Source organism: Bubalus bubalis, chromosome 5 (assembly GCF_019923935.1).
Source record: "Bubalus bubalis isolate 160015118507 breed Murrah chromosome 5, NDDB_SH_1, whole genome shotgun sequence".
NCBI classification, from domain to species: Eukaryota; Metazoa; Chordata; class Mammalia; order Artiodactyla; family Bovidae; genus Bubalus; species Bubalus bubalis.
Window position 1 is genome coordinate 107,267,775 of NC_059161.1, and position 17,230 is coordinate 107,285,004.

Here is a 17,230-nt window from a genome sequence, read left to right on the forward strand (position 1 = left end):
AGCATTATTCCTCATAAGAATCATATATTATTCAACTATTAACCAGATAGCGAGGAGATTTGGAGACTTTAAAAAATTGTCCAAAATCACTGAGTGTGCATTTAAACTCAGATAAATCCAAGGGTATGATTTATCCTCTGCCCTCTGCTCTAATCTGCCTCTTGTGTTATCTATTATCCTTCAGAGGACACAGATGAAAAGTGACATTGTACATTAATTAGTGAAAACTGGACGGACTCCTATCTAGAGGTTTTTAATGTACCATATATAGATATTATCCCTTTTCCATGGATCCTGTGCGGGTATTAGTGTTTTGGGGAAAGCTCATCTCAGTGAGACCGCTGTCTGACCTTCCAGGTGTGACTAGATGTGAAGATGAGGAATCACACTCCAGTAACCGAGTTCCTCCTCACGGGAATCCCTCACACACAGGGGCTGGAACACGTGCTCTTTGTCTTCTTCTTCACCTTCTACCTGCTCACGCTTGTGGGGAACCTGCTCATTCTCCTGGCCATCCTCACTTCCTCCAACCTCCACACCCCCATGTATTTCTTCCTGGGCAACCTGTCAGTGTTTGACATCTTTTTCCCTTCTGTGAGTTCCCCCAAAATGATGCTCTACCTTCTGGGACAAAGCCCGACCATCTCTTACCAGGGCTGCGCCTGCCAGCTCTTCTTTTATCACTTCCTGGGCTGCACGGAGTGTTTCCTGTACACTGTGATGGCCTATGACCGCTTTGCCGCCATCTGTCACCCCTTGCGGTACACGGCCATCATGAACCCCAGGGTGTGCGCCATCTTGACTCTGAGCACCTGGATGGGGAGCAGTGTGCATGCGTCTGTCCTCACATTTCTTGTGTTTAAGTTACCCTACTGTGGCCCCAAGGAGGTGGGCAATTTCTTCTGTGACATCTCGGTGGTGCTGCCCCTGGCCTGTGCAGACCCCTCTCTAGCTCAGACAGTGAGTTTCACCAACGTAGGTGTTGTGGCTCTCCTGTGTTTCCTTCTTGTCCTCACTTCTTATACTCGCATCATTATCTCTATATTGAGAATCAGCTCCTCAGAAGGCAGGCACAGAGCCTTCTCCACCTGCAGTGCCCACCTGACTTCTGTCCTGCTCTTCTATGGACCCGTGGTCCTCATTTATCTCCGGCCTGCCTCCAGTTCTTGGTTGGAATCTGTGGTTCCGTTGTTCAATAATATTGTTACCCCATCCTTAAATCCTTTGATATACAGCTTGAGAAACAAGGATGTGAAGTTGGCTCTGAGAAAAGCACTAATCCGAGGAGTACATACCTGAGGAGTGTAAGCTTTTCTTTCAGTACCTGTTCTCATAAATTTGCCCTTTATTCATCAGGGGCGACTAGACTCTTAGAGTTGGTATGACTGCTAAGTGCGATTTGGGACAAGTAGGTTGAATGAATTCTTTGTCATTAGCATGTAGTATTTACATAAATTTTTATTCAACAAAATCGTTTATAGACACTATTTTGTCCACTTTATAAATACCGACAGATGTTATGATAATTATCATATAGAGTAGATATTATTATCCCAATTTGCAGAGGAATATATTAAGGCAGTGGGACATTAAGATACTTCTGCAGTTCACAGAGATAAAAGGTTACTGAGAGCTAGGATGTTAATGGAAGGGTTTTAACTTTGTGCTATTAATTCTGCCTCTGTGTCATCAGAGATAGCTTAAATGCTTACTTCTTCCAGGAACTTCTTATCAATTTACACAGAGTAGTCTCCAATTAAAAAAAAATCTAGTTTATTCAATTTGTTGCATTTATTTCCATAACTTTTTCATCTATATTGTGATGAGTGTTGTATACTTGAGTGTGAGATTAAGAAATTTGGTTACATTTCCGAAGCCAGGTGATATCTACATATGTACTAATAGGTATTTTCACAGATCCTCTAGTCTTAGGTCAGTGTATCTGTTCTTTATGACCAGATTCTTGAATAATGATTTCAGATTTTCTGTCATTAAATCAAAGACTGAATTTGAATTCCAGATTCCTGGTTCATCAAAATGACTTTTTTCCTCATGTAAATAAATAGGTTTGAATAAAACAGGAAAAATGTAAAAACTAAAGTGACTAGAAATTACAAATTAATCCTACCACCCAAATGATAATCACTATCAACATTCTGTTATTTCTCCACCTTCTCTGTCATTAGTGACTAAATTGAAGCAAAAGTTTCTGACTCCCTGTTTATAATTATTTCAACTATGTATCATCCATATACCTATCTACATATGTGTACTTATACAGTTGTAGTCATATATATATTCTTGTTCTAACAGTGTATAAAGCATTTTCTTTTTTTGGTGTTATTTTTATTTTATTTTTTAAAATTTTATTTTATTTTTAAACTTTACAATATTGTATTAGTTTTGCCAAATATCGAAATGAATCCGCCACAGGTATACATGTGTTCCCCATCCTGAACCCTCCTCCCTCCTCCCTCCCCATACCATCCCTCTGGGTCGTCCCAGTGCACCAGCCCCAAGCATCCAGTATCGTGCATCGAACCTGGACTGGCAACTCGTTTCATACATGATATTTTACATGTTTCAATGCCATTCTCCCAAATCTTCCCACCCTCTCCCTCTCCAACAGAGTCCATAAGACTGTTTATACATCAGTGTCTCTTTTGCTGTCTCGTACACAGGGTTATTGTTACCATCTTTCTAAATTCCATATATATGCATTAGTATACTGTATTGGTGTTTTTATTTCTGGCTTACTTCACTCTGTATAACAGGCTCCAGTTTCATCCACCTCATTAGAACTGATTCAAATGTATTCTTTTTAATGGCTGAGTAATACTCTGTTGTGTATATGTACCACTGCTTTCTTATCCATTCATCTGCTGATGGACATCTAGGTTGCTTCCATGTCCTGGCTACTATAAACAGTGCTGCAATGAACACTGGGGTACACGTGTCTCTTTCCCTTCTGGTTTCCTCAGTGTGTATGCCCAGCAGTGGGATTGCTGGGTTATAAGGCAGTTCTATTTCCAGTTTTTTAAGGAATCTCCACACTGTTCTCCATAGTGGCTGTACTAGTTTGCATTCCCACCAACAGTGTAAGAGGGTTCCCTTTTCTCCACACCCTCTCCAACATTTATTGCTTGTAGACTTTTGGATCAGAGCCATTCTGACTGGCGTGAAATGGTACCTCATAGTAGTTTTGATTTGCATTTCTTTTTCTTGTTTCTTGAGGTATGCCTGTATTGCTATGAACTTTCCCCTTAGGACTGCTTTTACAGTGTCCCACAGGTTTTGGGTTGTTGTGTTTTCATTTTCATTCCTTTCTATGCACATTTTGATTTCTTTTTTGATTTCTTCTGTGATTTGTTGGTTATTCAGCAGCGTGTTGTTCAGCCTCCATATGTTGGAATTTTTAATAGTTTTTCTCCTGTAATTGAGATCTAATCTTACTGCATTGTGGTCAGAAAAGATGCTTGGAATGATTTCTATTTTTTTGAATTTACCAAGGCTAGCTTTATGGCCCAGGATGTGATCTATCCTGGAGAAGGTTCCATGTGTGCCTGAGAAAAAGGTGAAATTCATTGTTTTGGGATGAAATGTCCTATAGATATCAATTAGGTCTAACTGGTCTATTGTATCGTTTAAAGTTTGTGTTTCCTTGTTAATTTTCTGTTTAGTTGATCTATCCATAGGTGTGAGTGGGGTATTAAAGTCTCCCACTATTATTGTGTTATTGTTAATTTCTCCTTTCATACTTGTTAGCATTTGTCTTACATATTGCGGTGCTCCCGTGTTGGGTGCATATATATTTATAATTGTTATATCTTCTTCTTGGATTGATCCTTTAATCATTATGTAGTGACCATCTTTGTCTCTTTTCACAGCCTTTGGTTTAAAGTCTATTTTATCTGATATGAGTATTGCTACTCCTGCTTTCTTTTGGTCCCTATTCGCATGGAAAATCTTTTTCCAGCCCTTCACTTTCAGTCTGTATGTGTCCCCTGTTTTGAGGTGGGTCTCTTGTAGACAACATATGCAGGGGTCTTGTTTTTGTATCCATTCAGCCAGTCTTTGTCTTTTGGTTGGGGCATTCAACCCATTTACGTTTAAGGTAATTACTGATAAGTATGATCCCGTTGCCATTTACTTTATTGCTTTGGGTTCGAATTTATACACCGTTTTTATGTTTCCTGTCTAGAGAATATCCTTTAGTATTTGTTGGAGAGCTGGTTTGGTGGTGCAGAATTCTCTCAGCTTTTGCTTGTCTGAAAAGCTTTTGATTTCTCCTTCATACTTGAATGAGATCCTTGCTGGGTACAATAATCTGGGCTGTAGGTTATTCTCTTTCATCATTTTAAGTATGTCTTGCCATTCCCTCCTGGCTTGAAGAGTTTCTATTGAAAGATCAGCTGTTATCCTTATGGGAATTCCCTTGTGTGTTATTTGTTGTTTTTCCCTTGCTGCTTTTAATATTTGTTCTTTGTGTTTGATCTTTGTTAATTTGATTAATATGTGTCTTGGGGTGTTTTGCCTTGGGTTTATCCTGTTTGGGACTCTCTGGGTTTCTTGGACTTGGATGATTATTTCCTTCCCCATTTTAGGGAATTTTTCAACTATTATCTCCTCAAGTATTTTCTCATGGTCTTTCTTTTTGTCTTCTTCTTCTGGGACCCCTATGATTCGAATGTTGTAGCATTTAATATTGTCCTGGAGGTCTCTGAGATTGTCCTCATTTCTTTTAATTCGTTTTTCTTTTATCCTCTCTGATTCATTTATTTCTACCATTCTATCTTCTAATTCATTAATCCTATCTTCTGCCTCTGTTATTCTACTATTTGTTGCCTCCAGAGTGTTTTTAATTTCATTTATTGCATTATTCATTATATATTGACTCTTTTTTATTTCTTCTAGTCCTTGTTAAACCTTTCTTGCATCTTCTCAATCCTTGCCTCCAGGCTATTTATCTGTGATTCCATTTTGATTTCAAGATTTTGGATCAATTTCACTATCATTATTCGGAATTCTTTATCAGGTAGATTCCCTATCTCTTCCTCTTTTGTTTGGTTTGGTGGGCATTTATCCTGTTCCTTTATCTGCTGGGTATTCCTCTGTCTCTTCATCTTGTTTAAATTGCTGAGTTTGGGGTGTCCTTTCTGTATTCTGGCAGTTTGTGGAGTTCTCTTTATTGTGGCATTTCCTCGCTGTGTGTGGGTTTGTACAGGTGGCTTGTCAAGGTTTCCTGGTTAGGGAAGCTTGTGTTGGTGTTCTGGTGGGTGGAGCTGTATTTCTTCTCTCTGGAGTGCAATGAAGTGTCCAGTAATGAGTTATGAGATATCTATGGTTTTGGGGTGACTTTGGGCAGCCTGTATCTTGAAGCTCAGGGCTGTGTTCCTTTGTTGCTGGAGAATTTGCTTGGTATGTCTTGCCCTGGAACTTGTTGGCCCTTGTGTGGTGCTTGGTTTCAGTGTCGGTATGGAGGCGTTTGATGAGCTCCTGTCAATTAATGTTCCTTGGAGTCAGGAGTTCTCTTAAACCAGTTTAAACCAGAGATACAATTCACATACCAAATAATTCACACATTTAAACTGTGCAATTAATGTTTTTCTTTAAGTATATTCTAGAATTTAAACCATCACCATGGTCTATTTCAGAACATTTTTTTTTATCATCACAGAAAGATACCCTATACCTTTTAGCTATCATTCTGTTATTATTATCCTTATCATTTTCCTCTCTAAGAAACTGATAATCTGCTTTCTGTATCAATACATTTGCTCGTTCTGGCCACTTTATAGAAATAGAACCACATAAAATGTATATTTCTTTGTGGCTGCTTTCTTTAACTTTGCCTAATGTTTTAAAGATTCATCCATGTTGTAACAGGTTACTGTTTTTTTCTCACTTCTTATCTTATGTGGCCTGAATATCCCTAGTTACTTTGGTTTCTGAGGTCACTATATGCTATTAAATCCATATATATTTATAATTGTACTATCTTCATAAAGGACTGACCCTTTTATCATTATAAAATGTCCCTTTTTTTCCTCTAGTAATACTTTTTTTTCAATTTCTTATTTCAGATGAATTTATTACTTTTTCCAAACCACAGATGAGAAAGAATTTTGATAGGGAAAAAGGTGGGGCAGGGGCTATAGGGTCAGAGAATAGGACTAGAATCATCATCTAGAAAGCTATAAAACAATACTGATGTCCAATCTTCACCCTAGACAATCGAATAGTAATAGTTCTAAAAGTTCCCAGAAAATTCCATTATTCAACCAGGGTTGAGAAGCACTAGTTTGCATGCTTCCAGCCAGTTTTTCTTCATTGGTGGTTGGGGAGAGGGGGTGGATCCTGGGATCCCGACAGGGCTGCAAAAGGGGAGATGCCATGAGGGTCTCCTGCAGAGGCGAGGGTTGGCAGTGGCTGCAACAGGGATGGGGGAGGTGGGAGCAGCAGTCCCAGGAGTTGCATCTCGGCATAAGTCCTCTTGGACGTCTCCTAGTAATACTTTAAAAGTCTATTTTGTCTATTAATTTAGCCATTTCAGCTTTCCTGTGGTTGTTGTTTGTATGATATCTCTGTTTTTCTATGCTTTTATTTTCCTTCTATTTGTATCTCTCTCTGTGAGGGAGTATCTTGAATCTCTGTGTGTGTGTGTCTCCTGTAAGATTCCATAAGTGGCTCAGTGGTAAAGAATCCACCTGCCAATGCAGGATACGTGGAATTGATCCCTGTTCTGGGATGATCAGACATGTTGCAAACCACTGAACCTGTGAGCCACAACTATTGAGCCTCTGCTCTAGAGCCTGGGAACTGCAACTACTGAGCCGTCGTGCCTAGAGCCTATCAGCAAGCAAAGCATACAGGGTAAAGTAATTAGCCTCCAATTAAAAAAAAAAAAAGAAAGACTTCTCCAGCACCACACACACACACACACACACACACAAACCAAGCAAAGCAACCGCAATAGGAAGTGTAGCCCCTGCTCACCTCAAAGAGAGAAAAGCCTGCATAGCAAACAAGACCTGACACAGCCAAATATAAATAAATAATAGAAAGTAAATAAATAAAGGAATACAGGAAAGATAGTTTTAAAAAATGCAGCTTGGCCATCTTGGCCTTTTGATTGAATTGTAATCCATTCATGTTTTAATGTTAATATAGATATAATTGTATTTGCATGTGATATTTTATTTTTGGTTTTCTATATGTCTCATTCCACGTCTTTTTCTTCCTCTATTTCTCCTTTACTTTTAAAAAGTAATTCATAATGTAGCATTTTTAATATCTTTAATGAGTTTTACATTATATTCCTTGAGTTATTACCTTAGTTGTTCCTCTGGGGCTTACTATCTTATATCCTAACTTATCATAATCAGCTTCAGGTGTATGCTAAATTAATTCCAGAGTGATATAGAGACACTACTTCAAGACAGCTCTCTTCCTTCCCCTCTCTTTTTGTGATAAAATGGTTAAATCTATATTACATCTATGAATGACACAATTCCCAAAACACACTGTTATAATCATTACATTGTATAATTTTATGACTTTTAAAGAAGCATGTAAAGCAATTATCTATTTATAGCTTTTGTTATAATGACCTTCCTACTTATTGTTGGCATTCGCCATTTGTTTCTATGGTTTTGAACTATCATGTCATTTTCTTAGCCCAGTACAGATTTGCTCCCATCTACCTCTTTTTTGCTATTATTGGCAAGTGTATTACATTTTTATATATATTGCATGCCCCATAATAGTTTATGTACACATTGTTTTATATATTCAGTTTTAAAATAAGTTCATGGAAATTAGAAAATATGCATTTACAGAATGTTTTAATAACATGTTTACCTTTACCAGTGCTGTTTGTTTTTCATTTGGATTTGGATTACCATGAAGTGTTACATGTTTTTAGCCTGAAGAACTTCATTTAGTGTTTCTTGTAAGTTGCATCTGCTGTAAACAAATTCTTTCCACTTCAGTTTTTCATAGAATGTTTATTTCATATTCATTTTGATGATACCTTTAATGTAGGTAGTTTAGTGGTTGGCTTTTTTTCCCCTTTGAGTATTTAAATACTTATTCTGATGTCTTCTGCTCTCCACTGTTTCACATGTGAAGTCACTCATAGTTCTTACTGAGGTTCCCTTATAAGGGATGATGAGTTATTTCTCTCTTGATGTTTTCCACATTTTCTCCTTCTGTTTGGGTTTTGGTATTTTTATTATTATGTGTTTGTTTATGCCTATCTTACAGGGCCTTTATTGAATTCTCTTCAGAGCTCATGATACACAGAGATTGTTCAGTAAATAACCAGTAAAATATACACAAACATTGGTCATGTTTATATATTGACTTTCTTATTATCTCCACTAATTCTGTGCCACAACCCATTGTACCCCTCTGTACATGGTAGCACTGAGATATTACAATAAATATCTTGCCCTTCATAACACATGTAGTTAAGCTAAATGCAGGTCTAGTACCAAGCCTTCTTAACTCCTACTCTCACTGTTTCCTATTGTATCATACTGACAACATCCCAGATTACCCTCTAGAGTGAAAGGGTTGGGAAAGCCACATTGTCCAGTGTTGTTTGAAGAGAAGATGTCCTGATTACTGAGTTCAATTATCACGCGTATCTGGTTTTCCCACCAAGTTACATTTTCCAACTTGGCCTCCCAAAATACTCAAGTTGTTCATCATTTCTCACTTTTCTCCAGAATCCAAAGAGAAAGAAGGAAAGTATTTACAGGAGGCCCACGTACACATGAGTCCTTATTTTCTATGACGTTTTACTGATGTATAGGTTTGTGTTCCATTTTTACTCCCCAAAGTATCAGTATCATTTGAAACCATTAAAACAAAACAAAAAAGTGAAAATCCCAAGTAAAATAAATTGCTGCCCTTACAAAAAGCATGAGACAAAAAGAACAAAATGAAGTCCATTTGCACCTCAGACAATGGTTTGATGTGCATTGTGAGGATTCCATGGCCCCTCCTAACATGACAGGTAAAATTTAATATCATACATAATCCTATTCCTATGCTTTGGTAGTGTGTCCTAGACTATATGCTGGATTCAAACAATTCTAGTATTAGTTTGCCGTTCTATTAATGCTGGATACTGATGGAAGAACACTCTTGTTATGATATCTTGTAAAACCTGGATAATGATTATGACAAATAGTTATCACACTAATACTTAAGCTTGTTCAGTAGATTTCTATTCTATGCAGTGGAAAGTTCCATCATGTTTATCTTATACACTGTTATATGTATTGGACATGCCCCAGTACCTAGTGAGCACTGTGTGTGAGTTTATTAAGAGAATGAATGGGTACCACTTATTCTTTTGTATGTATTTTGGAGAAGAAAATGGCAACCCACTCCAGTACTCTTGCCCTGAAAATCCCATGGATGGAGGAGTCTGGTGCGGTCACGAAGAGTTGGGTACGACTGAGCAACTTCACTTTCACTTTTCACTTTCATGCATTGGAGAAGGAAATGGCAACCCACTCCAGTGTTTTTGCTTGGAGAATCCCAGGGATGGGGAAGCTTGGTGGGCTGCCGTCTATGGGGTTGCACAGAGTCGGACATGACTGAACCGGCTTAGCAGCAGCAGCACCAGCATATATATTTAGATGAAACAGAAACATTAGTGAAACATGGGATATAAAACAACAACATACACTAATTTAAATATATATTCTCATTAAAGTTGAAGATATATGCAAGCCAAATCTGAATGAACTCCAACCACTTTTTAAAGCTCCTTTTAAATCAGTTTGTAATGACTGGGACTGCAAAAAAAAAAAAAAAAAAATTAAGCACTTTAAATCTTTCCTAAATGTAAAACTTTAGTATAGCACAGACACAACATAAAATTTTATTTAAAACACATGCACACAAACACAAATGCATACACCAGTTTATCAAATTTACTGCATCATCAGGAACAGCAAGAACAAAACAAATAATGTAATTAAAGGAGGGGTACAGAACTTAAATATATACTCAAAACTATGTTTTTTCCAGTAGCCATGTACAGATGTGAGAATTGGACCATAAAGGAGGCTGAGAGCTGAAGAACTGATGCTTTTGAACTGTGGTGCTAGAGAAGACTCTTGAGAGTCCCTTGGTCTGCAAGGAGATGAAACCAGTTAATCGTAAAGGAAATCAACCCTGAATATTAATTGGAAAGACTGATGCTGAAGCTGAAGCTCCAGTACTTTGGTCACTTGATGTGAAAAGTTGACTCATTGGAAAAGACCCCGATGTTTAGAAAGATTGAAGACAAAAGGAGAAGAGGCAGTAGAGGATGAATTGGTTAGATAGCATCACCAACTCTTAAGACATGAATTTTAGTAAACTCCGGGAGATAGTAAAGCACAGGGAAGCCTGGCATGCTGCAGTCCATGGGGTAATAAAATGTTGGACATGACTTAACAGCTCAACAACAATAACCGTAACAATGGATTATATCTCTTCCTAATACTTGTGTTTTAATGAATCAGAGGGATAGTAATTATGAGATGCACAAACCCCTTGAAGATTTCTTGGAATTACTTACATACAAAGTAAAATATTAAATTTATAGTAAGGGAAATTGAGAAAGGAAAGATTGGGGCACATTACTAATTATAAATCAGTTCAGTGCTGGCCTGATTTTCACTAATTCAGTAAATGTTTTTCATAGTATAGAAATTTAGATTACAAGCTGAAACAAAATAATTAAAACTATGGATATATATGTGTATGCTGCTGCTGCTGCTAGTCGCTTCAGTAGTGTCCAACTCTGTGCGACCCCATAGACGGAAGCCCACCAGGCTCCCCTGTCCCTGGGATTCTCCAGGTAAGAACACTGGAGTGGGTTACCATTTCTTTCTCCAATGCATGAAAGTGAAAAGTGAAAGTGAAGTCGCTCAGTCGTGTCTGACTCTTAGCGACTAGATGGACGGGAGCCTACCAGGCTCCTCTGTCCATGGGATTTTCCAGGCAAGAGTACTGGAGTGGGGTGCCATTGCCTTCTCTGATATATGTGTATATATGTATATATATTCAGAATTAATACACTCAACTGTTTAACATGTGACACAATCCAAAATAAGATTTTGGATTGTGTTTTGCACAATCCACAGTTTTGCATGGATAATAATGATGGTGATTTTGAGATATTAAAAAATTTCTGAAAGTGTTAGTCGCTCAGTTGTGTCCAGCTCTTTGTGACCCCATGAACTGTAGGGGTCTGTAAATACTAGGATATAGTTAGAATCGTCACCTATGGTTCAGGAAATCAAAATATTCATATGCTACAATATGCTTCATCAATATGTAGGAACAAAATACTGACTGTTGCAACAGCAGAGATCAGTCTCAAAAATGCTTGTTCAGTGAAAGAAGCCAGACAAAAAAGGAACATATTTTGTGACTCCACTAGTAAAAAGGCAAATTTATAGAGATAGAAAGTAAATTGATTGCTTAGTGCTTGGGGTAGGAGTGAAAATGACTCAAAATGTGTGTGTATATATATATGTATATACATATATATATATATATAATGAGGGAATATATATATATTATGTATATTGTGTATATACTTATTTACATATACACATATATACATACATATATGCACATATATATATATACACATAGTATACACATAGTATATATATTATGGGGGAAATGTTCTAAAATTAGATTGTGGTAATGGTTGTACAATGCTGAAGAATTGATGCTTTTGAACTGTGGTGTTGGAGAAGACTACTCTTGAGAGTCCCTTGGACTGCAAGGAGATCCAACCAGTCCATTCTGAAGGAGATCAGCCCTGGGATTTCTTTGGAAGGAATGATGCTGAAGCTGAAACTCCAGTACTTTGGCCACCTCATGCGAAGAGTTGACTCATTGGAAAAGACTCTGATGCTGGGAGGGATTGGGGGCAGGAGGAGAAGGGGATGACAGAGGATGAGATGGCTGGTTGGCATCACCAACTCGATGGACTGAGTGAAGTCCGGGAGTTGGTGATGGACAGGGAGGCCTGGCGTCCTGCGATTCACGGGGTCGCAAAGAGTCGGACACGACTGAGCGACTGAACTTAACTGAACTGAACTGAAGATATTAATTGAGGCAGTTGAGAAAGTGATATTGGGAAACTATACAACTAATTATAGGAAAAGAAGTTTTGTCAACACCAGATGGGATTATTGCCTCGTTTCTAAGTGGTTACTTTCCTAATCTCCAGCTTTTTCTTTAAACTCAGTTCTTTCAACACAGTATCACTGGACAATTTCAAATATTTGAACTTAATGGATGGCTCTCTACTAAAGGAAAAAAATATCCAAGAGTGACTGTGAATCAAAGGGATTTGAAAATAAGCAAATGCTTTTGCATAATTACCTTTAGTCTAAGAATTAATGAGATAGAGTGAAGTAAAGAAGAGGAGGGAATAAGGAGGAAGGAGGGGAAAGTCTCCAGTCTAATTGCTTCCTCTGTTCTATAGATATCTCCTTTGGGGAGACGGTCCCAAAGGAATACCCAAAATGCCTATTCACTCTTCAGGGAATGAATGCCACTCCTCTGACAAAGAGGTGTGTTCAGCCTTTCTGGTTTCAGAGCCTGGCCCTCCTGTTTCATGGCATCTAAAAGGAAAGGAAACCAGGAGGGTGGACGTGGAGACTGGATTCCAGCCCAAGCCCCTCTTTCCCTTCCATTGTAGGTGCCTTCTTTCTAGAACATTCTCTCCTCATCTGATGGGTTATACATAGTAGAGGTAGGTAAGAGAAGATGGGAATTGGCTCTATTGGAGTCTGGGCTAAAACTGACTTAGCTAACTTCATGGATTTTCTTAAGATATTCCCTAATTAATGATGCTGAGTCTTAAAAACCTTAATTGTACCCATACATATTGTCATATTGCACATGTAAATTCTATTGAAAGACAGAATTTTATGTTGAAAGAAGATAGTTGTTTTTAATATTGCTAATTGCTTGATGCTTTTGACTGTATTAAGTACTATCATTTCTATCCTGTTCTCCTGTATTACCACTAGATGGTTTTCAGTTTTCTGCTATTCCAGTTATGACGGTGAGAGCATTTTTGAGAATCATTCACATCAATCAGTTCAGGACAGTTCAGTCATGCAGTCGTGTCCAATGCTTTGAGATCCCATGGACGGCAGCCCACCAGGCTCCTCTGTCCATAGAATTCTCTGGGCAAGAATACTGGAGTGGGTTGTCATTCTCTTCTCTATTTTTATGGATAGTATACAGATGTTATCTCTTCCCCCTGGGTCCTGTGCAGGTGTTAGTGTTTTGGGGAAAGCCCATCTCAGTGAGACCACTGTCTGATCTTCCAGGTGTGACTAGATGTGAAGATGAGGAATCACACTCCAGTGACCGAGTTCCTCCTCACGGGAATCCCTCACACACAGGGGCTGGAACACGTGCTCTTTGTCTTCTCCCTCACTTTCTACCTGCTCACTCTTGTGGGGAACCTGCTCATTCTCCTAGCCACCCTCACTTCTTCCAACCTCCACATCCCCATGTATTTCTTCCTGGGCAACCTGTCAGTGTTTGACATCTTTTTCCCTTCTGTGAGTTCCCCCAAAATGATGCTCTACCTACTGGGGCAAAGCCAGACCATCTCTTACCAGGGCTGCGCCTGCCAGCTCTTCTTTAATCACTTCCTGGGCTGCACGGAGTGTTTCCTGTACACTGTGATGGCCTATGACCGCTTTGCCGCCATCTGTCACCCCTTGTGGTACACGGCCATCATGAATCCCAGGGTGTGCGCCATCTTGACTCTGAGCACCTGGATGGGGAGCAGTGTGCATGCATCTGTCCTCACATTTCTTGTGTTTAAGTTACCCTACTTTACCCTACTGTGGCCCCAAGGAGGTGGGCAATTTCTTCTGTGACATCCCGGTGGTCTGCCCTTGGCCTGTGCAGACACCTCTCTAGCTTACAGGGTGAGTTTCATCAACGTAGGCGTTGTGGCACTCCTGTGTTTCCTTCTTGTCCTCACTTCTTACACTCGCATCATTATCTCTATATTGAGAATCAGCTCCTCAGAAGGCAGACACAGAGCCTTCTCCACCCGCAGTGCCCACCTGACTTCTGTCCTGCTCTTCTATGGACCCGTGGTCCTCATTTATCTCCAGCCTGCCTCCAGCCCGTGGTTGGATTCTGTGGTTCAGGTATTAAATACTACTGTTATCCCATCCTTAAATCCTTTGATATACAGCTTGAGAAACAAGGATGTGAAGTTGGCTCTGAGAAAAGCACTAATCCAGGCAGTACATACTTGAGGAGTGTAAGTTTTTCTGTCATTATCTGTCCTTACAATTTTGCCTTGTATTTATCTGGGGCACCTAGTCTGTTAGAGTTGATGTGACTGCTAAGTGCAATTTGGGACAAGTAGGTTGAATTAATTCTTTATGATTAGTGTGTATATATTTATATAAAATTTTTTTCAACAAAATCTTTTACAGCACTTACCATGTGCTAGGCAGTATTCTATGCACTTTACAAATACTGACCCATGTGTTTATTATAATTATCACATGGAGTAAATATTATCCCAATTTACAGAAGAGGATATTAAGGCACAGAGAGGTTAGGACAGTTTTGCAGTGTCACAGAGATAGAAAGTCGCTGAGCTAGGATGTGAATACAAGGTTATTAACGTTGTGCTAATGCTTCTGCTGTATTGTCAGAATTATAGCATAAATGCTTACTTCTTTTAGGGACTTCTTTTCAATTTACATTGAGTATTCTCTAATTTTCCTCCAAAAAATGTAGTCTATTAAATTTGTTCCATTAATTTTATCCCTTTTAATATATATTTTAACAAATGCTATGTATTTCATCTTGATATAAAGAGTTTCTGTTACATTTCAGAAGCCAGGTGATATCCATATATCTACTAATATGTATTTTAATAGATCATCAATTTTAGTTAAGTATATCTGTTCTTTACTACAGTGATTTGAATTCTATAATAATGACTGCAGATTTTCTTTCATTAAATTAAGACTGAGTTTGAATCGCAGAATTCCTGAACCTTCAAATGTAATAATCTTTTTTCCCTTATATAAGTAAATAGATTTGAAGAAAACAGGAAGACTGTGAAAATTAAAGTGATCTGAAATTATGCATTAATGCTACCACTGAAATATAATCACCATTAACATTCTGGCATTTGCTCTCTCTCTCTCATTGATGACTAAATTAGAACTAAATTTCCTGACTTCCTGTTTATAATTATTTTATTTATATCTGTATTATTATATACCTATCTACATATGTGTATTTATGCACATATGTGGGGCTTCCCTGGTGGCTCAGTGGTAAAGAATCTGCCTGCAATGCAGAAGACCCAGGTTCTATCCCTGAGCTGGGAAGATCCCCTGGAGGTGGGCATGGCAACCCACTCTAGTGCTCTTGCGTAGAGAATGCCACGGATGGAGGAGCTTGGCAGGCTGCAGTCCTTGGAGTCACACAGAGTCGGACACGACTGAAGAGACTAAGCATCAGCAGCTGCAGTCATGTCTATAAATAGTGTATAAGCTGTGCTCAGTTGCGCAGTCATGTCAGACTCTTTTCAATCCCATGGACTGTAGCCCACCAGGCTCCTCAGTCCATGGGATTTTTCAGGCAAGAATACTGGAGTGGATTGCCATTTTCTACTGCAGTGAGTCTCTTGTGTCTCCTGCATTGACAGGCAGATTCTTTAACACTGAGCTACGAATCTTGTTTTAAAAGTCTATCAAGCATTTTCAATTGCCACAGTTTTTAACCAGTTTTATTGAGATATAATTTACATACCGAATAATTCACCCATTTAAAGTACATGAGTCAGTGTTTTTTTAGTATATTCACAGATATGTGCAACCATCACCATGGTGTGTTTGAGAACATTTTTATCATCTCAAAAAGATATCCTATACCATTTAGCTGTCATTCTCTTATTACCTCTGTCACCCTTGACTGTAAGCAATCATTAATCTGCTTTCTGTATCTATAGATTTCCCTGTTCTGGACATTTTATATCAAGAGAATCACATAAAACGTGTTTTTTTTGTGTCTGTCTTAACTTAGCATAATGTTTTCAAGGTTCATCCATGTAGTAGCAAGTTATATCCCTCTGCACCTCCCCCCACTTCATATGTGATAAGAATGTCTCTAGTTCTCTTGATTTCTGAGGCAATTATATGTTATTAAATGCACATGTACTTACAATTGTTCTGTCTTTATACCAGATTAACCCTTGTATTATTATAAAATATTCCTTTTTATCTCTAGTAACATGTTTTGTTTTAAAGTCTATTTTTTCTACTAATCTAACCACTTCAACTCCCCGTTGTTTCTATTTGCATGACATCTCTTTTTCTACACTCTTATTTTCCTTCTGTTTGTATCTTTTTTAAAAAAAGTATTTATTTTTAATTAATTTATTTGGCTGCCCTGGTTCTTAGTTGCAGCATGTAGGATCTAGTTCCCTGACCAGGGATATGAAACCAGACCCCCTGCATTGAGAGCTCAGAGTCTTAGCCACTGGACCACCTGGGAAGTCCCCTGTTTTTGTCTTTGAATCTAAAATGTGTCTCCTATAGACACAATGCATTTGGATCATTTTTACGGTCCAGTTCAATGATCTCTGCCTTTTGATTGAATTTTAATCCATTCACATTTTAATGTTAATATAGATATAATTGGGTTTACATGTGATATTTTACTTGAATATGTGTCATTCCATGTCTTTTATTGTTCTTTTATTTCTCCTTTACTTTAAAAAATTAATTTGTAATTAATATTTTTTTAGCATTTTTAGTTTCTTTAATGAGTTTTTCACTATATTGCTTGAATTATTACCTTAATAGTTTCTCTAGGGCTTACCATCTTATATCTTAACTTATCACAATAAGCTTCAGACATACACTAAATTAATTCCAGAGTGATAGAGACACTAATCCTATATAGCTCTCTGCCTTCTGCCCTCTCCTTGTGGTATTATTGTTAGACATATTATACCTATGAATGCTACAATTTCAACAATGCATTGTTGTAATTATTGCTTTGTGTAATTTTACGTCTTTTAAAGAAGCTGGGTGAAGTATGTAAAGCAACTATGTATTTATAGCTTTTGTTATAATAACCTTGTTACTTTTAGTTTTCTCCATTTGTTTCTGTGGTTTTGAATTATCATGTCATTTTCTTT

At 38.0% G+C, this 17,230-nt stretch overlaps 1 protein-coding gene and 1 pseudogene across 1 annotated transcript; both read left to right on the forward strand.

Annotated features, from left to right (window-relative positions):
* The first annotated feature begins 266 nt into the window (after positions 1 to 266).
* On the forward strand, positions 267 to 1,299 carry LOC102403865 (putative olfactory receptor 10D4). Its single transcript, XM_025287187.3, has one exon. It carries the CDS (start codon positions 376 to 378, stop codon positions 1,297 to 1,299), a length of 924 nt encoding a protein of 307 aa, XP_025142972.2. The 5' UTR covers positions 267 to 375.
* A 12,004-nt stretch (positions 1,300 to 13,303) lies between these two features.
* On the forward strand, positions 13,304 to 14,318 carry LOC112585264 (annotated as a pseudogene).
* The last annotated feature ends 2,912 nt before the right edge of the window (positions 14,319 to 17,230 follow it).

Coding starts and splice junctions, on each gene's coding strand:
- LOC102403865 (XM_025287187.3), top strand. CDS start 376: ATGAGGAATCACACTCCAGTAACCGAGTTCCTCCTCACGGGAATCCCT.